The 21,460-nt window shown below is 38.5% G+C and overlaps 1 protein-coding gene across 1 annotated transcript in view; it reads left to right on the top strand.

Annotated features, from left to right (window-relative positions):
- The first annotated feature begins 15,157 nt into the window (after nucleotides 1–15,157).
- ofcc1 (orofacial cleft 1 candidate 1) overlaps nucleotides 15,158–21,460 on the top strand; it is a 73,725-nt gene continuing 67,422 nt past the window's right edge. Inside the window, 4 exon segments of the mRNA XM_068304590.1 lie at nucleotides 15,158–15,229; nucleotides 19,506–19,576; nucleotides 19,948–20,086; nucleotides 20,088–20,136. Of these exon segments, the coding sequence (XP_068160691.1) occupies nucleotides 15,158–15,229; nucleotides 19,506–19,576; nucleotides 19,948–20,086; nucleotides 20,088–20,136 (331 nt within the window).

Consider the following 21,460-nt stretch of genomic DNA (forward strand, 5'->3'; position numbering starts at 1 on the left):
ACGCTTCCCATCACTGCTGTTTACTCACTCTGCCTGCCTCTCTCTTCCACATCATTTCTTGTCTCTCTTTAATAATCCTCCTGTCATCAACCGATTTAGATTTAAGCTTCCATCTCATCCTAGAGGCCACTAAAGATGAAACGTAGCTGCTAGTTTCACTCATAAATGTCTCACTAAGTGCTAATATGCCAGGAGCTGTGCTTATCTAGCTGACTGCTGCCTTGGTAGCAACTCACACACATTCTCTCACATTTGCACAATTATACATCTAAAAAAAATAAATGAGTTGCTTCCTATATGATTTGTCTCAGGATAATATTGGTATGGGTGCCAGAAAATATGCATGTTTGCATTTGCGTTTTAAAAAATGTCAGAAAATATGTACGGTATCTGCAAAAAAAGAAACAGAAAGGGATGTTTGAGGGCAGTAATATAAATTGTGAGCACAATGAGCACACCAAGCACAATAAAGGCAAAAATGGAGCGATATTTCAAATCTAAATATGTACAAATATGTTATATAAGATGAACCCCAGCCAGATCGTAGTTGAAAACAGTAACAGGCAGAGGAGGAATCAGGATTGCTTTTATCATTTTTTGTAGAGATGACTCACACTGTCCTAGATCCACTGATTATTAAACTTCTTTTTTTCACATTCAGTACCCTACACTGACACCAGATAGACCACAGACCCCCATTCAGTATGTACAATACTTCACGCTTTGGTCCTACATGTGATGCAAATTTTCCCATTTGATATTTTACAGAGGGTTTTTTGAAATCAAGGACCAAACTGGTGCTACAGTCTTCTGTTGCTATTTCATTGTGTGAATTATACATGGGATTACAGTGAATAAAATATTCCCTGCGTTGTGGGAAACTCTTCTCAAGGACCCCTTTGAAAACTACAGGCCTGCTTTGTATAAAACTCATGCTGAATCACCTGTTGTTCAGAACTATAAAAGGACATCACTTCAATTTCCTGTAAATACATCTGAATACAGAAGTGAACCAACTCCTTGACGACTGAAACAATAAGATTTAAAAGAAAAATCTAGACTATGTTGATTTTGATTCCTTCGGATTTACAAGGTAAAACTATTACAATAAATAATAGTAATAAATTAATATGAATATTAAGTCAAGTTTCCAGCCACTGGCTAATGAAAGCTTCCCACCCTGGATGGTACAATTGTTGCATATATACAGTTTATTTAAAGAATTAATATGCATCAATGCATATTTACATCATGCCACGCTTGGAGTGTTTATGAAATTCTTCATCCCACTATCTAAACTTAAAACCATTCATTTATATTTTTTGTGTGAAATATGGTTGCAAAATTACAGAAGATTCCCCTTAATAAAGCTGGTTAGTTTGAAAACCTTGACTTAGGTTGTTTATTTACCATGGCTAATGCTGCTGTGCTCTGCCCTCTTTTTGTCCTGTCTGTGTGGACAGCCTAATCACTGCTGACAGTCAGCTTTGCTCTTTTATTAGCTCTGCGTCACTTACAATCAGTGACAGTGAAGTCAGGCAGCAGGAAGGGCTTGTGTGAACTTGACACCCACTTGGGCCCAGCATTTAGAACTGCATACATACACCCAAAATTGACAATCAGACAAAGTCTTGCATATGCACATGCAAATATGCATATGCACACATTTGATTACATGCACTCCCCACTAGTCAGCAATGCACTAGTGTGCATGGATAAAATTCTCTGTGCAAACATACACTTTCAAAATGATAAAACAATCTCGTCTAGGCAACCACTGGCCTCACTGTATGTGGGTCAGGCACATGCAAAGCTGTATTGATTTTTGGCTGTGCGTATGACTGTGTGTGCCATGTTAAAAAAAACTGACTGCTAATATGACAGCTAGCAAGCATAACTAAATGCACACACATTCATTCACATGTTAGAGGTTCAATTCACTAGCCTCTACTTGTCAGTGCCCCATGATTTGGCAGACAATGCCATTGTTTGATCAAAAGGAGTTCTGACATTTGAACGTGCAATTTGTGAGCGGCAGGGCAGGAGCAAGAGATGGGGGCCAGAAAGGAGGGTCAAGAATTAGCTTCACTCTCTTTAAAGAATGTAGCGTCACCCATATGTCTGTCTGCTCTGGTGAAAACTCGATGGAGTGGAAGGGCAGGGATGGGAGAGTGCTCTCTCTCTCTCTCTCTCTCTCTCTCTCTCTCTCTCTCTCTCTCTCTCTCTCTCTCTCTCTCTCTCTCTCTCTCTCTCTCTCTCTCTGTCTTTCGCTCTCTCTGTCTCTTTTCTCTATTTTTCATGGCGAACGAGTCTTTCTCCCTGCTCTGGTGCATAGCAAAAGCTTAATGCTGTTTTGTCTGCCATTTAGGGCACTATGTAGGCCACTGAGGAGAGAGCTGTCTTTGAAACGTGTGCCATCCACAGTGGAGGTCAGATTAGTGCATTGCTCAGCCACAGTGAAATATTTGAAAAGCAGGAATGTCACTCATGTTCAATAGAGAACATCATCCTACTTTCCTCTAAACAGGCTCCAAGCTTTATTTAAGTGCTTTTGAATGAGCCCTTATTAATCCCCGTAACTGCAGGTTTGCGCCTCATATTTACCTCAGATGACCTTTTGACCGTAGCCACTGGCTAACATGTAATGTTGAAAATTGGCTAATTTGTGAAATAGTGGAATTTGGGGGTAAAGACCACTTAGAGCTAATGGCTGGCTCATCTGAATATTAGCCTGCTCAGGGGAGGGCAAGCGCAGGGCAGCAGACCTACCCATGTTAGAGAGGGGTATTTGCGAGAATTGCCCATCTCAAAGAAGCCAGATATTTCTTTCCCTCCAATCAATCTGAATAGCTCAGGCTTTCACTGCCTCCATTATCTTGCCATTCGTTATCCTTGTATGCTGTAGGCTTTTTCTCAATTACACCCATTTATGGTTTCTGGAGTAATTACATCAAGCTTGAGTCGGTTACCTGTAAGGTGTGTTCTACTGTAAATTAATTTGGAAGTTTCTGTCTTACTTCCTTTTCATTTGGTCCTAATGGGTTGGGCTTGTTCTTATGCAAGACAACCAGAGGGCTGCATGAATTCTGAAGCAGGAAACTGACCTCATGAGGGACAGATATTCAGGAGTTCACAGCAATTTCTATTTAAGCCTGAAGACAGGACATGATATTTCTAATTAGGATTCCACTCTACACATAGGTTAGTAGTTGCATGTACAATGTATATATATATATATATATATATGGTGTGAACAGGCTAGTAACACACACACGGGGGGCCCGTGGGCATGCAGGTAAGGGGCACGTAGAGCAGCAGGAAGCTCCTTCATGGTGCGCCTCCAATGTACAACTTGTAAACTTGTTTGGGGCGGCAGTGGCTCAGCGGTAGAGCAGATGCCTCATATACGGATCGCCCCAGTCGAGTCCAGCTCCCGCCGTGATGCCACCAGGAGTGTGAGCTGACAGTGGGAGGTGTCAGCTCACCTCCCAGCCACTGCCGAGGCGCCCTTGAGCAAGGCGCCGTCCCCCCTACAAGTCGCTCAAATTGGGGTGCGTTCCAAAACCGCCCGAAACATTGAACAACCCTCACTACCGCCCGCTCTACCTCTGAGCCACTGCCGCCCCCATATTATACTTATAATGTCGCCTCTACTTATTTGAATTACAGAAAGTATATTTAAAAGCCTGAATTAGTGGAATTACTCATACTCATCTCTCCTTCGCTTCACCATCTACACCATAGAGCTCTAGTACAACACAGATACATGCCACATGCAGAATTTCTCGGATGACATTGCGATTGTGGCAAATTGGTGATGGACATTGTGGAGTTGTGTCAGCAGAATTAGCTCCAGAATGAGGGCATCGAGGTGGAGGTGGTAGAGACTTAGAAGTACCTGGGACTGGATAACTGAATGGACTGGTCTACTTGGACTGTGTGTACGAGAAGGGGTAGGGTGTACTTCTTGAGGAGACTGGCCTCCTTCAACATCTGCTCCGAGCTCCTTCTCCTTCTCCTCCTTATCTGTCTGTCTGTCTGTCTGTCTGTCTGTCTGTCTGTCTGTCTGTCTGTCTGTCTGTCTGTCTGTCTGTCTGTCTGTCTGTCTGTCTGTCTGTCTGTCTGTCTGTCTATCTATCTATCTATCTATCCATCCATCTACAATTTTTATTGTAGTACTGTACTTCATCTGCAGATTGAATGTATTTTCAACCAACATTTTATCAAAAATAAAAGATGACTTGTATCTTACCCAGTAACATTATCCAATTGACTTATTTATTTTTTTTACTCAATTGGGTTGGTTATTGTTGAGTCACATTAAATTAAACTATTCAGAGACTTTTCTGAAATTGATGAAGCATAGTTTGCATGATTCATACCTGGGAAAAATTACTCCTACCTTATCCCATCTTTTCTAATTTGAGAATTGAGCGTTTTGCTATATTTGTTTCCTCCAACATATTTAGTCAGCCCTTCATTTGCACTCGTCTTTAAGGCTAACAGCTTATTCAGCCTGTTTATGGATGGCCCCTTAGAGCTAAATTAATAGAAGAGGCTTTGGGGACCAGAGAGGAAAGTCATAAGCAAGACTGTAATGCTCATTTGCAACGTACAGGCTAATTACCCATTTGCCACTCTCCAATCTTGTTTCATAATATGTTCACGGCTCAACTTCTTTTGTGTTCTGTTGCCTGCGAGCAATATATGACTTTTACACAACAGAGGATGCTTTGCTTCTGTCTTCTTTATAACTTCATGTGCTGGAAATATTGAGCTCTTACAGTTACCCCACACAGGCCCACATCTAACACTTGCTCATGTGAGAATGGTGCTGTGATTGCCTTCAGCTGTGTCTTTGGCTGCAATTTTTGTCTCATGGAAAAAGAGGGATAGAGATTGCAAAAAAAGTGAAAGAAAGTGATCAATTTCAATTTCAATCAATATTCTAGGTTGCTCAACAAAGATAAAGCTGCAAAAGGAGCCCCACGCTCCCCATTTTAATCAGTTTTTTGTTGAGGTTCTAAAAGGACAGAGAAATACAAACTTAAAGAAGAGCTTTATGAGAAGAATTTGGAACAATAAAGTTTAAAGCAATGAAGGACAGCAGCTGCACATTAGGAAAATGCACAGAAAATGCAATGTAAGGTAATTAAGACTCATTAATCGCTAAAACCTTTTTCAGGTTCAACAAAGCAGTAGGACTCAATCTCAGGCATTCACAGCATTTAAAGAATTAGCAAGCCTGAGCTGCCCTGACAACATGGATCAGCTGCCTTAACAGCGACTTTGGATTTAATCGTTGACGTTTTATCTTAAAAAACCTCCACAAACTAATGCTGTTAATGCTGATCACCCCACAGAAAACAATCTATACAACAAAAGAGCCTGACGATGATTTGGCCTCAAGGACTAATTACTAAAAAAATCCTAGCATGAGGTTTGAGTATAAAATATAAAAAACTCGCATCAATTTTTTGTGTGTAAAATTTTTTGTGTGAAAACAACAAGAACAAGAACAACAACAAGGCTTTTGTGGCACGGTCAATCAAAATTAAAGAAAGGGTTGCATGGTTTTTACATTTTACAACAACCAGTATTACTTACTGTTTGTATATAACTCACAATTTGAATGTGGTCTCTGTGTAAAGTTCTAACTTACACAACAATGCTGATACAATGCCATTGCACTATATTATATTGCATTAATAAGTTCCCTTTTTAGACAGCTTTTCTAAATTGAGCATCTATGTGCAATTTCCATCAGGCCGCATCAATGGTGGTCTCCGGTATGCAGGTCATCATGTAATATATATTGATTTCCAAAAGCTAAATTTGTGGCTGGAGGAATTTGTAACTTTTCAGAGATTAATCCAGTCTCAACTGTCAATCATTCGGATCAATTGTCAGTCCTGATGTAGCTTTAAAACTAGTAAACTGTTTCCTAATGTCTGCTGCCTTCTGCAGAATGAAATGATTTATATGCAGCAAAACCCAACAATTAATATTTTTTAAATTATATATACATTTATCTTTTAAGGGATTTGAGTCAGTTATGTAGCACGCAATGTAAAAAAATTGCTGTAATCTCATGGAATGTAAAGTCTTGTTTCAGCTGTTTTCACAGACACAGCTTGTGTTACAGTCTGTATAAAGCATCAAGTAATAAAGTGCAATAAATCTGAAAACCATCAATTCTCAGTCTGTGGAAGGACATTTGACAACAACGACTATGGTTTTGCAGATTTTTTTTTTTTTTAATATCCAGTACGTTAAAGAATTTTGCAAACAGGAAAATACAATTAACTTAAACATCTGAATTCATCCTTGCTTTGCTTGTGCATTAATGTCATTGCACACACAGTAGTAAACTTTGTGTTGAATCATTAACTGTGGGAAATAGATCATTAAAAGTTCAAAAGAGATCTAGGTTAAACTCACAGAGTGAACATTATACCCTTTAAAAAACTTAAAAGGCAGGAGGCAGAGGACACAGTCTATGAATAGTCCAATGAGCTAGCCCCAAGGATCAGCCATGCATGTCCATTGAAGACAAGCTTAGTGAAGCTGTCCATTGAAGATATTAACATTTCAAACATTTTCCTCCATATTTAGACAGAGGGATAGATTAACTAGTGACCTAGGAGATTAGGGTTGATCTTGTTTCAGGTAATCAGCTTCTGTTAAAGCAGAGGTCCAGCCTAGACAAACTATTTCCTGGTGCGCTAAAGCAGGTGTACATCCATGTGTGTCAGTAAATAAGGAATTGTGAGCATAAATTTTCTAATGCAACCTTGTATTTAGTCGTGGTTTAGTCATTTGTTTTTAACATTTTTAATTCGGCAGTTTTTTTTAATAAGTTAAATGAGTCAAGTCAAGAGCTACAGGAGTTGTAAGGGTGACATGTGCTTTATTTGTGTAGTCTTGTTTAGTCTTTAAAAACTTGGTTGACAGGTTGGACTGCTTTACCCATGATGCACCCATATTTAGGGGTGGGTCCAGAATTATTTTTGTTTTGTTTTTGTTTTTAATAATAGATAGCACAAATCCTAAAGCTTCTATTTTCTCTTCTAAAAGTCTTCAGAAACAAATTATACCTCCAATTTTAGGCTATACCTCATATTTCAGGACACTTGTGGCAGCCAATCAGATTTGACTGATTAGGTTAAAATTCCTGCTATAATTATTTTCTGGCTGTGGTTGTCACCTGTAACAATTGTAAATCCTCAGAATTACCATGCACCCTCCAAAATATATAAAAAATAATTAAAGAAATAACTGGTTAAGTTAAAAGCCAGTGTATTAAGAAATATGACTCCCTGGGTGCATTAAAAAACATAAAAAATTCCATTACTTTGTGCCAGTGGCAGCAGAGCTAAAATTAGTATTGATGAAACCCCTAAACAGGCTACACTCAGCTATGAATTCTGGGCAAATTATAGATGAATCAAGAAACTTTTGTTCCCAAATGCAGTGGATTACATTCTGAATTGTCTACAGCTCTGATTTGCATCTATGAAGTAAGAGAAACAATGAAGAAGTAATTAAAACTGGTGGCCATAACATGCTAATCTAACGACTGTCAGGTTTGAGAAACTACTCTAGCAACTACTGGCACTATTATGGTAATAATTTTATAGTGCCATTACACCACCTCAAGGGAATTCATACTGTTTAGTAGTTGGGGCGCCTATAATTGCCCTGCATTTCAGCAAAAGACAGATATGAATCATCGGGATCTTTGTCAGATAAGTGATGAACAGAGCTGCAAACTAATTGGATTAAGTTGGCTGGAAAAAACCTACGACTGTAAACTCTGCAACTATAGTGTAGAAGCAGAACAGTGCATTTTAACAAAATAGTACTTTTATTATTTTTGGAAAAATCATATAATGCAACTACTTGTCTTGCCTTATCCAAGGTGACAATCATTGTTTTAGCAACCAAATAACAACTGCTGTATTTATTATTGTAAGACACAGGATAACCACTATGAAACTGAACTCAAAGAAAAAAATCAGTTTTAGATTCTAGGAGTCATCACAGAGTATTTTTACAACATAGTCACACCGACATGTCTCTGACTGTATTTCAGAGCATATGTTGTACATGCTGACCCTCAGAGCCACTGACACACCACTGCCTGTGGCCTCTTGATCTTTTTAGTGAGGACTAGAAGACCTCCTTTCTGGAATTACATCACATACATCCGAGATTGAATGACAAAGACATGAATAAAACGTATTTATAGCACCAAGTTTCATTCTGACAATTTTCTAATTTCCTTAAGCGCTTTATGCGTGAACTGGAAGCCAGTATGCTCATCAAAGGCTGCTGTGAGGCACATAATAAATCCTTGTCACAGAGGAGTCATTTGCATGCAAGATGCCCCGTGTTGGTCAGCAAGATGTTTCCCTACCCCTTCCCTTGCTCTCAATTTCTCTGAGATCATGCCCTAATGATGACCCTAGGCTCATTTTTAATCACTATTTACATTGCCCTTTTAACAATTATTCCACTCCTCTGCACAATCTTATCTCCAGCATGAGATAGATTCCTGTGATTGTTAATTGTCTTACATACAATCTTTTAGGGCCACGTCGGATTTCTTTAAGATATGATGCAGTCAAAGGACATGATGGTTTATTTTACTTCTCTATGTCTTACTTAGGCTGCATCATGCCAGGCAAACCTACATCGGCTGAAGAAAAGTTAAGGCTTCACAAAAACCGTCACTCACTCCCACACTCATGAGGCAGGATGAACTCTGTGGTCAAAGAGAAAGCAAAGCTAGTCTGACAGAAATAAGTTCAGACCCAAAAAAACTCTAAACTGAAAGACACGCTGACTCCTGAATGGAAATCAGAGTCCAGAAATAACAGCAGTTAAAGCGCCACAGGAAAATTCACATACAGTATACATTATGTGTGAAATTCAGGCTTGTTGCTTGTGTAAATATAAGAAAAACATTTGACACTCTTATGGCCAATAGTTTTAACGATCTTTAAATATCCAAAGTGGTTAGAAAAGTGTGGATTTTGCTTCGCAAGTGACCAACAAATACAACGTCTGAGGACGACTTGATTCTGTACGAACTACTTGACTTTTTCTCTTTTGAAATTAAACTTTAAACCTCAACGTATACTTACAGCATGAATGCTAAAATTACCTTGTTCAGGTCAAAGAAATAGTGCTGCAGCCTTACATTCATGTTTGATTAATCAACGTGTGAATTTTAAAGCAGCCTTCAAGGTTTATATATTTCTCCCTTCAAAGTCAGTGTTATTAATAGCCTCATCTTTGTTGCCGACTTAAATACAGGATGATATATTTTGATGTGTTTGTAGCAGTGGGAGGGAGGTCCAGGCCAAATAAACATTTGTTTTAATTAATCATCTGATTGTGCGTTAAAGGTAGCCTCACAACCCATTGGCCTTTCTCCTCAGCTTTGCTACTTCCATGGGTCTTAAAGTCTCTTACTGCCCTTGTAACTCAGATGTGTATCTATTTAGGGAAAATCTTTACAAAGATAAATTATTTTTGAGCAGCGAAGAATGAATCCCCTGTGTTTCCTTTGACCTTGCGAGCAAACTACAAAAAGTGGAGCAATCGATCATTACCCTCTGAAGATGTTGTGATATTGTATTTTGGAATGAACGGTGAGAAAAAAAAAATAGAAGTCAAGCCAGATGAACAGCTGTATTGAGATAAACCATCACCCCATATGCTGAGGGAAAGCAATCTCTGCACATTATGAAGAGTGAAGATGAAAAAAAAAATACACTTAATCAACTAACATTGATATTACTTCTGGCAATTAGGAGCATGCTGGTAATGATATGAGTTTTCAGCTGTAAATAATTATGCTGCCTGCGGGCCATACTTTAATTCTCGGCTGTATCTATAAACAATAATCAAACCAACAGCAGCAGGCTAAAAGTTGGAGATTTGTGGTTTGCAGAGCAGCGGTTGAGGAGCAGCTTATTGGAGCCCTGTGGTGATGCCAGGAGTCAGGGTCACCTTCAGGTGCTCTCTCATCTGTACACCAGCACACTAATGTGCAGCTCTATTGATCAGCCTATATGCATCAACACACATGCACGCACACACACGCACATACACACACACGCACGCACGCAATCACACACACACACACACACACACACACACACACACACACACACACACCCATACACACACATACACGTGCGCACATGCAGGTGCACACCAAGCATAGAATCATGAGCTCACTTCTAAAGGATGTACTTAGGAACTTGGTTACATGTTTCCTTCATTTGTATATCTTAAGTACAGCAAGACAAGTAAGAGTAGACATAAGAACTAGTCAGGTTACATCTGTTAAAAAACATAACATAAACATTAGTACAGTGTTTATATATGTATTTTTTAAAAAATAGCATTTGTGTCAGAAATGAAGGCATCTTTATTCATATCATATTCACAAAGGAGAATTGAATTTTGAAAGGTAACTTTTTCCCATTCCTATTTATTAGACCTAAATTTCCAAAATAGAATGAAAATAAACTTGTTAGTTTGTCAGATAGTAATGAATAGCCCTTAATATTTTTTTTTGTAGCTTTAGAGGGCCTTGATGAAGGGATGAACGCTAAGCTGTAATGCAGAATCTTTTGATACATCACACAAATCTGGTTTTTGTGATTAAACTAGAGTTTCAATTTTTTTAATATATCATGTATCATATAATAGTATTATATCTATAATATAGCACTTCAAAATCTATATAATCATATCTATTTAATTTTGATTTTTGTCCAAATCCACAGGTTTTGAGTAATCATGAAGACAAATCAATCAACAATCAAATGGACACAAATAAAAATAGGGAGTAATCTCTTTGGCTCAGGCAAAAGATTCATTAATAAATACTTACAAATCAATAAAAAGAAAAGAGTTGTGAGATTGCGACTTGACAGCTAACTTTTACTCACTGTCAGAAAGGAAGCGGCAGCCTGGTGATTGTGTAACGGACTAAGATGAAGAGCATAATTAAGGAAACATATGAAAGCCAGTAGTGGACCTGAGATTAATTACGTCTGTGTCAATACCCTCATCAATATCCGATTAACTAATGACACATGGCCCAATGAGAGCTATTGATTTCCTCCAAGTCTGCTGTGTTAATAGGTTGAAGGCAACACTCAGCGTGAAAGCTGACAGAAAGGAGTTTTACAGCGAGCAGGATGAAGGGCTCTAAACGCTGCTAAATCAGAGGTGTCCTCTGTAATAAGAACTCAAGTCACATTTGTGTGATGTGCTCTCATGGGATTTTAGTCACTGCTGTGACCACAACTGATTTATTCAGTTTGCTACAATTTCTCTTAGTGATAATTAAAAAACGACCCCAAAGGATCCCTCCCTCCCCAAAAAGCAAAAAAGAGGTTCAATCTAGATTAATGGTGATGGAATAGCCAACATCATAAGTTAGCCCTTCATGATAACGATTGTAATGATAATAATGAACACTTGGATGAAGGATGAACAATCCCTGTCCTGGAGTTGAATCCCTATACAGGTTAATTAGGTAAGATAACATCATTAGCCACTCTCATGCCTGCACATAGAATTAATTGGATAAGATGGAGATTCAAGTCTATATTTAATCGCATAAACGATCAATGACAGCCTAGCCAGGTAATGGGGGGTTCAAATCAGTGGGCATCGTATTTAGTTCCAATTTAACCAGCTTATTGAACAAAATATCAGAGTGGTTTGTCATACATATTACATGCATGCACCGTATTGGTCAAAATGTGCATTAATGATGGGTTACTACTCCATATTATTCCACTCAACTTCTCATTGGTGTCAGTGTTGTGGGAAGACATTAAAATATGGGTCACATCAATAGAGTTTCAAAATATTCATAGAAAACAAAACATCTACTGCACATAAATGAAAAGAGATATTTTTATTGCTATTTGAGCAACTTCCCTGATAACCCCCCCCCCACACACACACACACACACATTAATATCCTGTTGTAGTCATGAATATCAGTCTAACTATCGTGGGTTGTTCTAAAGATGGCATTAATGATTATATGCCTGGCTGTTTTTTTGTACCTGTTCTTCATAACAGGTGTGGTGTTTACTGGGGGTTTTTTTTTGGCTGAGCAATGTATTAGTCTGCAGTTCCCTCTAAATAATGCAATAGGGGGACTTTTGGGTAAATTGTCGACCACATGATGGGCGTTTGGAAAGCAGTGCATGTAATTTACCTTCAGTTTGGGAGAGTTCGTCGTAATCGGCGCAGAAGGTGATTAAGCATCTCTGGCTTTGGTGAAACAATAAGGAGGAACACCATGCCACACTCTCCATTAATAATAAATCATTGTTTGAGACACAAACAGTGATGCCATCTGGTACATGAGGCTCTCACCCAGATGAAATTTAAACTTGGCACAACTCAACAGTTACAGTTTTGGTAATGACATGCATTAAACTGTTGAAGGGTTTTCCTCTGAATTTACACACAGTTACACTAAATTCAACTGCTGATAAGTTCGTAACTTATCATTTATAACTTCCAGTATTTAGCAGACATAAACCTAACATCCAACATATTTCATACATTTAAAAAGGGAATAATTTAATCCAGGCTTTGTCTTTTGGGTGAAAGTGAACATGAGGAGGTTATCTGACACCATGTGGACTTGTGTTTGGGATTTGCGTCATTATCACCTGGGTGACGGGTATAGCTGGCCATGAAGAGAAAGACGCTCAGCTTTGCAAGGTAACATACCATTTAATCCTAAATTTAAAAAAAACAAAAAACATTTGTATGCGTTCATAACCAAGTTTCTTTGCTGAAAATGGAGCAGCCTTGCATGAATTTTCTAAAATATAGCGAGATTTATTACCTGACAATTAATATATTCCTGAGTGCACTTTAGGTACAAAAGAGTATTTATAGTAAATTATGCATATTTTGCAATTTTGAAACATTTCCAATGCATTCTGTCCCTTTTTAAACATTATCATGGCTGTTTCACCTCCATGTCATGCGGGAGACTGGCTGTTGTCAGACACCAAGAAAAGACCTCTGTCCACAGGAAAATAAAATGTTCTTTGGTGCACGGTGCCCTGTCCCTTGGTGACTATTGAATTACACTCCTCATCCACTCTCTTTGAAAAGAGAAGGAATGTCAAGCGAATATTTCAGGTTGTAATGTGCCAAAGTAAAAGGGTAGTGCCTCATTGAATACAACAGACGCCACTGTGTTTAGCATGGTCGAGCTCAGTAGACAACATGACAAGGAAGATGTACAGAAAGAGAGAGAGCCAGCAAGAAGGGTTTGGGTTTGAGTGTTGCCTTTTCTGTATTGAAGAATTCACAAATAACCTCCTCATTCATTAAAATTATTGTTTGATTTTTGCTAACCATGCAAAGTGTAACAGTAATAATAACAGACTTTTAAATAATGATAAAGAAAAAAACTCATAAAGATTTCATTTTTAATGAAAAGAATGCCCTAAAAATTAAGGAAAAGCCTCTGCAAGTAAGTTGAGATATTTCAGCTCCAAAATTCAAAGCAACAATCAACTGACAGCGGTTTTGCCTCTCTGTTAAACTCTGACCAGGTTTTCTTTTCCGGGCATGTTGCTGTGATTAAAGCAGGAAACGCTGCCATGGCGTGTGGGTCAAAAATAAATATGTTTGCAGGGGAACCCTGTGTAGATAATTTAGCTGCACACAGGCTGATGCTGGAAGTATGTGTTTCCATGGGTTCAGTGAGCACATTAGGTGCTTTAACACAGCGGTGAACTTGTACACGACTCTCACTTTGAACAGATACTATTTATTTAAAGCCCAGCAATACATTAGATTGTTGGGTTTCGTTGCACTTCTTGCATTCGCATATGACTTTTGACAAAAAGCCTGAACCTCAAGCAAAAGAGTGAGCCAGTCATTTATGTGGTTAACAATGGTGTTGGCAATATCATTGGTCGGGGAGCCAGTATTTGGCAGGAGGCATGCAGTTTTAACAACTAGTGCACTTTTTTTTCTTACAACATCCCAATTTTACAGCCTGTATAAAACACGCACAAACTCACACACACACACACACACACGCTAAAACAAATGCACACGCGGTGCACCATTAGCAACTCAAAAAATGTTGAGCAAATTAAAAACAAGAATGTTAGGGTGTCTTTAATTCAATGCAAGACATATGTTAAGGAAATGCTGCAAAGTACCTCTTTATCTAAAAGTGTTATCCTTCTTTTATTGTAGCTGGCGATAAGCACAAATAGACCCAGCTGGAAATACACTGTAGTGAAAGAGTTTTAGCCTGCACGGCTGTTTACCCAATCTTTTTTTTAGGGGGGTGGAGGGTGGGGGGACGATAAGGTGCATGGATATCCTGTGGTCTTTGCCTAGTTAATGTGTACGGACCGCACACTGGCTCTGCTTTCACTGAGTTATTGCGCCGAGTGTAATTTGAAACAATTACAAAAACACTGGCCCACTTGTTACAACACTCATTTTCCCTCACATATACAAACCACAGATTCAATAGCTTTACATGTTTTTCAATCACACCCAGTGGAGCAGTGTTCAGTGTGAAAAAGTATAGCATTTCATCCTAGCTCGCATGGTATGGGATAATCTTTCACATTTTGCCTGGGGTTTGTTTTGCTATTTCAGCAGAAACTTGTGCAAGCCATGTTTACCATAGGAAGAAATGATAAAAATACCAAATGATATTGTATCATATGCAAATGAATAAACCATTTGAATTATCAGCATTATCATTTGTTATCTGTGATAATAAATGGTGTTTATTGTCCTTTATTCTCAAAGATGCATTGCAGAGATAACAATTTTAAACACATGAAAGTGGGGGGGGGGCATGCTGCAACATTGTATGGAATGATTTTGTGCTGCAATAAGCCATCAAAAGAGCTGTAACAGCACCAACAAACTTTAAATATAGGCAGTTTAAAAGTTCTAGGTCAGTAAGAGATTCTCCTTATGTTTGGTTTTGTATATCTGGAAACTGTTATTTGTTTTGACGTGCTCCTCACCATATCTTCACACATTATGTTTTGCAGGCCTTGACATTGTTCAGAGATCAAGGTCAGCTTGAGAGGCTATCTTGCAGTTTGTGGAGATGGACACCTTCAGCAGTGTGAGTACAGTTTCACTTCTGGCCTCTCGTAGCAGTGCAGCCGAACACAAGGAGGTCAGGCCCTGTACCTCCATCTCTCTCTCTCTCTTTCTCTCCGAAGGTGCTGGTACAGTCTGACCATTGACATTTAGCATTCCTCTGCGCAGCCTCTGGGTCCTGAATGGGGGATTGAGGGGCACAGAGGCCAGTGCCTGGTTCTCAAGGGTAAAAACAAAAAGGCTCTTGAAAATCCCTAGGAGTTCCCATGATCCTGGGAAAGACCTTGATCCGACCTGTGTTAGATTTACATTCCACAGATCAGGGCACACAAAAAGTACATATTTGGCAGATTTATTTTGTATTTTACTTTGGATTTCAGACAATGATTTGCAGTCTTATCTTCATTGACACTGAAATATATGTTGTGGTGATTTTGGAAGTCTATAGAAGTATGATAATGTGGTGAAGGAATATTTATTCCTTCTGTAACCACTCACTGTACATGGTCTTCTTTGACATTCCAAAGTCAGTGCAGAAGCTTGTAGAGAAATTGTATAGTGAAAACTTTTCAAAGTCATTTTCAAGGTTTTTTCCAGTAACATACATAATCTGATAGCATCAAAGGAGCACACATGCATAAATAATTGACTAATTCACTTTAAGGGGGCCAGCATAGATTAATTAAGCTTGAATGCTAATTATGTTTTCTGTCTACACCAACTGACGTGATTGTTGTTTAATAAGCAAGTGTTTGGTGGGTCGCAAATACCATGCATATGTGAGGCTGCTTTATCAATGAAGTTCCCAAATTTAAAGGGTAAAAATGTCTTTTTCAGTTTAATATGAAGTCACTTTAGTTTAATCTCTCTCTCTCCTCTCTCTCTCTCTCTCTCTCTCTCTCTCTCCCTCTCTCTCTCTCTCTCTCTCTCTCTCTCTCTCTCTCTCTCTCTCTCTCTCTCTCTCTCTCTCTCTCTCTCTCTCTCTCTCTCTCTCTCTCCCTCTCTCTCGCTGTCTCTCGCTGTGTGTGTCATTTAAATTATTTTTCTTTATTTTGTTTAGTTTCATTTACATTCAAATTCTGATCACCCTATAATCCCAGTGGTGAAATTACTTAAAAATTGTCACAAAACAGTAAAACATTTCTAAGCACCAATTCCGGAAAGAGACAAATGATATGTAGGGATCTTCTTAAACCTCATTTTCAAAAACACTCTTGTTCTTGACATATATTTCATCGCACAGAGCCCTTGTCTGGAAATGGTAGCTTTAAGTATTTCTGTGAAGCTGAGGTTTTGCTGTCTATGCTCCTCTGGCAAGCAAAGCGCACGGGGACAGAGGAAGACAGCTCAGAGCTGGCGCCTTGTTTACAGCTGCGTGGGGAAGAAAACAGGCAGACGTAAATGAGGGTTGACGGTTTCATGAAGCACAATTGGTTGATGGCAGATTCAATGTGACTGGGCTGAACTGGGCGATGATCCGTACAGTATGCAAAATTCACTTTCTAGCTGGTCTGTGCCCACCAGCCCCTAGCAGCGAGCGGTCTTCCCCAAGCCCTTCTAGCTATGCCTTTGAATGGAACAAGAACTGAACAAGGCATTGTTGTGCTCAATTCCTTTTGACAACAATCACATTTAAAGAAAGAAAGGATAGAAAGTCATGGATGGGTTTTTTTTTTGTCACCACTTAAAAATGATTTGTCATGTTTACTACAAAGTAAGTGATTTTTCTGCTGCTTGAAGGAATGTTCGACGAATGAAGGGGGCACTAGAGGTGCCTCCAGATAACAAGAGCATGAACACACTGTTCTAACTGGAGCAGCATTGAACATCCATACACACCTTGAACTCTAAAGACCCACCTCCCCCCAGAGGATTGAATTGTGGGTTATTGTATTAGAAATACAACATCTGCATGTTCCATCCGGTTATGGCACATTAAACAACAGTCCTTGCATTGCAAGGACCATGCTGTCATTGTCAGTAGGGTCTGGAGAGCGATATGAGAACAAGGCATTTTTCTTAGCTCTCTAGACAGAGTGGCTCACATGGTGCTGTGTGGATTAAATTTTTAGTGACAATGACCCAAAGCTTTGGGCCTGGGGTGTATGTACTGTACTCCTTCTGTGTGATTCTCCTTGTGTGTTTACTGTTTTTTTAAACACTGTAACTGAACTTAAGGCAAGCATTGAATACATTCACAGTAACCAGAGGACTTATTGACATTTGCAGGACATGGAGCTAATTTGCTTAGCATCATGGGAAATATGGGTGCTGTTAGACAAGAGAGCAAAACATAACCGTGCCCATCCGGAAAAGAGTAAAAGGACGATAATAAAATACTAAAAAATCTGTAGTAATTTTGAAATTTTATGACTTGTGTTACATTACAGAGTCAATTGTGACATTCTAAATTATGCTGTGCAGTAATTAGGGTGGTAAACAAAACACATTTGTGTAGCTTGAGATAAAATTTAGTGTGATTTCTCCTTTGATTTTTGCTCATCTCTCCAAAGTGCCTTTAGCCCCGAGGGCAGAGGCAATAATTTGTGAGATAAATAGAGTTATTCTCCTTCATTATTCTTATATGATGATTAATTACTAAAGCAAGGAAATACTACATAAATATAATTCCAACAATAACATTCCCATAAGTCTATGTGTTGATGACTGTATGGCACTACAGTATCAAATAAAGCAATGAAACAAGTTCCTGTAAAGTTGAATTATGTTTAATTCTTTTATTTAGGTTTTCAGAATTCGCTGTAAGGCTCTAATAAGGATCAACCGTTTAATACTAGATAATGATGCAGATATAATGTAGCTTGTTAAAATGGATGCTTTAGTTCACAACACAATTTCGCTAAACTAGCAAAGGAAAGGGTGTGCAATATTTGCATTAGTAAAATTACCTGAATTAATTTTCCCCTAAGTGTTTCAGGGAGTTTCTCAATTTGCATATGCAACCAAACATTATTTGTTTCACAGGAAGGTGTGTGAAACGAAAAGAAAATAAGGGAATACAAGAAAATATGAGGAGACACTCATCACTAGTGTTGAATTTGCGAGACTGTAATCCATAGCGTATGAAACACGGCGAAAAACTGATTGGTACCCAGTCGAAAAGAAAATGGTTTTTAAATAAGTTACAATTAGATAAGCATTAATCTCAGTGGTATAAATGAATGTCTTGCTGTAGGGCTTGTTGAATGTAAAAACAGATTTACAAAAACTCCTCTTACTGGATTGGTCTGGAAGTAGTCCTTCTCTAGTTTAATTGCTCTGTCATTTAGAGTTGAAATAAACCCCCCCCCCCCCCTCTGCCCCTTGATTTTGCCTTTGAAATGAAATATTGTATACAAATACATGCTGTTCATGGGCATGAACGCAGTTCATCATTGAAATCTGCATAAAATGATGCTTCAAAAGTTCTGTACGCTTTGAGCAACGGTGCTCTTTTATATGGTGCTTTCTTATGTAAACATATCCATAACTTAAACAACTACTTATGTCTTTTACTTCCATTTTCTTATTGTTCTGCTCGTCCACAGAAATCAGAGAAATGTGGGACTACAGTTTTTCCTACGTATTCTTGATTTCAAAGGAACCCATACTTGCTTTTATTCATTCATTCCTCCCTTCTTTCCATTCCATGGAGACCACCTACAAAACCTACTGAAGAAAAATAGTGTTAACCAAGCATAGACAGATAGATAGATAGATAGATAGATAGATAGATAGATAGATAGATAGATAGATAGATAGATAGATAGATAGATAGATAGATAGATAGATAGATAGATAGATAGATAGATAGATAGATAGATAGATAGATAGATAGAGGCAGGCAGTTAGACAGAAAAAGACAGTCAGGTAGTTAGATAAACTCTTTTCTGTAAGCAAACACAAATTACATGGGGACCTTCTGTGGAGCTATTTAAAGCTATTTTCTCTCTTTTGCAGCTTTTTTAGGTTGAGTTCATGTGAATGAAGTAATGAGAAGTGTGCCTGAATTTCCATACTCATTTGCACACCACGTCTGTGTATTCTCATGTAGCCTGTGTAAAAATGCATAATTTTCCAGGAGAGAGTGTTGTTGCTCATTCAGTTTAGAAACAAGGAGGAAGTATTTTAATGTGACCTTCATTACACATTCATGTCAACTTTTCTTATCTATTTATGATTAAATTCTTTTCCACTCCTGTTGTTCAATTAGTGCTTGACCCCTTTAGCGGCGATGTAAATTAAATGACATTTTAGTGTCGTCCCATATTTAAAATACTGCGTTAGTTGCGGATCATAAATGATGATCTTCATTCTGCAGCTAATTTATTCATTTAACAATTTCCCTCCAGAAGTTACAGCAGAAGGCTCTGCAGCAACCTAAGCAGAAGAAATCCAAGTCGGCTGAATTTCTGATGGGTGAGTCCTGCTTGATGAGTTATTGCTCATAATTTGTGTAAGGATTAATTAACTAATTACAGACAAATGGCTTTGGGCTAAATTTTGCTCTTGCTTGTCAGGGTGCAATTTGTAATTATTTTAATCATTTCTTCTTCTTTTTTTCCCTCCTCCTTTGGAAGATTCTGATTTAATTTTAACCTAATTGTGTTTTTGTGTCACTCGAGGAGGATGCGCCTCAATATTCTGGGGAGCAATCAAAGCTAGAAAATCATTTTAAATTGTTGTCATCAAACATGCTTGTTTTTCACTTGCTGCTTTGACCAGACTATTGTATTATGTCTTCATGCCAGTGTTTGTGTTTTTATTTATGCTTTTACTTATTTTGTCAGGAAGAGAAGAGAGAGTGTCTCTGGTAGCCAAAGCAAACCCAGTCTTCGATTGAGTTGGAAAAGCCGAGCTTTATGTTCCTTCTGTTCGTCCAGGGAGAGAAATTCAAGGTGACAGGCCACATAGCACCCTTGCACCCCCCCACCCCCCACCCCCCCAAAAAAATGGAGCTTCAAGCCCTTGCCAAAGAGAGAGGTGAAGCTTCATTCTTTATTAGCTTCAAATTTATTGACAGTAGATGTGTTCCTGATCCAACCTTCCTCTCACTCCCTCTTACTTTTCTCTCTCTATTCAGGAGGCCCTTGGTCCCTGCATTCCAAAGCAAGCTTGTCCTAACAAGCAACCCTCATATAACTTGTTTCTTTGCTGGGGAATGCTACAGTAGTGGGTGTTCTATCTCTATCTAGAAGTACCCTCGACACAATCAGCCTTGACTCCCACTCTCAGCTACATGCCTTGTGGTGGGCTGGAGTCATAGGAGAGTACATTTACATACGCTACTATGCTACCAAGCCGATCTGCTGTCTGTGTGGTGTTCTCACAACGCCCCCGAAACACGGCTCAAGGCCAATCAGGCATACAAATATGCCCCGTTATAATTCAGTATGTCAGGGAGAACTCTTGAGGAATGGGATGGTAAATTAGGATGTGTTCAAGGTTGCAAGTGTGCCAGTTTTCTCAGGGATGAGTCATATTTTAGATTTTAGATTTAATGTGTTTTTATTTTGCTTATGCTGTGTGTGGATAGTAATAATTATCCATTGTTGTCATGATGTTTCATGCATATGAGGTAGGATTCCACTTTAAACTGCCAGTATATGGACAAAGAAATTAGGCCAAGACAGTTAGATCATTGATATATAAGAGACTAATGCTAAATCGATGGAAGAAAACTGTCAGTCTTAGTGTACCCTGCCTCACGCCCCAAGTCCGTTGGGTTAGGCTCCAGCAACGTTGCGACCCGTAACAGCGGAAGAAGTGGGTACTGAAGATGACTGACTGACTGAAGTTACTTCAAGTGATCAAGCAAACGTCTTTGAAATCTGTGTCTTCTTTGTTTATGCTCAAATGTATTTATTGGGCCTATATCACATTTATTTTAAGCAATGAAAACATTGAGTGTCTGGTGTCCAAGGAAAATTTGAGATTTTGTGCTGTAACCAACAGTGAAAGTCTCTTATGTATGTCATAAGATCCAAAGGGTGTCACGATAGATTCCCTCACATTTGGCTGGAACCATAACCATTTTTACTGTTAACTTTCAATGCTTTTTCCAAAAAAAAAAGAAAAAAAAAAGAAGAGATATCAAAGATAATAGCAGTGTTCTCTTGATTTTAATTTTTCATCATTAGATTTCAGCTCAGATCCTAAGATCAGAGTTAAAATAAAAGAAATATTAAGAAACAGTTTGTTATTAGAGAGTGTGAAGATGGTCAACTGTTCACTGACCACAAAGGCAGATTTAATTAATTATCTGTGTCTGTTAACTATAAACATCAAAACTAGTAACTATTTAACA

This window comes from Antennarius striatus, chromosome 20 (genome assembly GCF_040054535.1).
Source record: "Antennarius striatus isolate MH-2024 chromosome 20, ASM4005453v1, whole genome shotgun sequence".
Lineage (NCBI taxonomy): Eukaryota > Metazoa > Chordata > Actinopteri > Lophiiformes > Antennariidae > Antennarius > Antennarius striatus.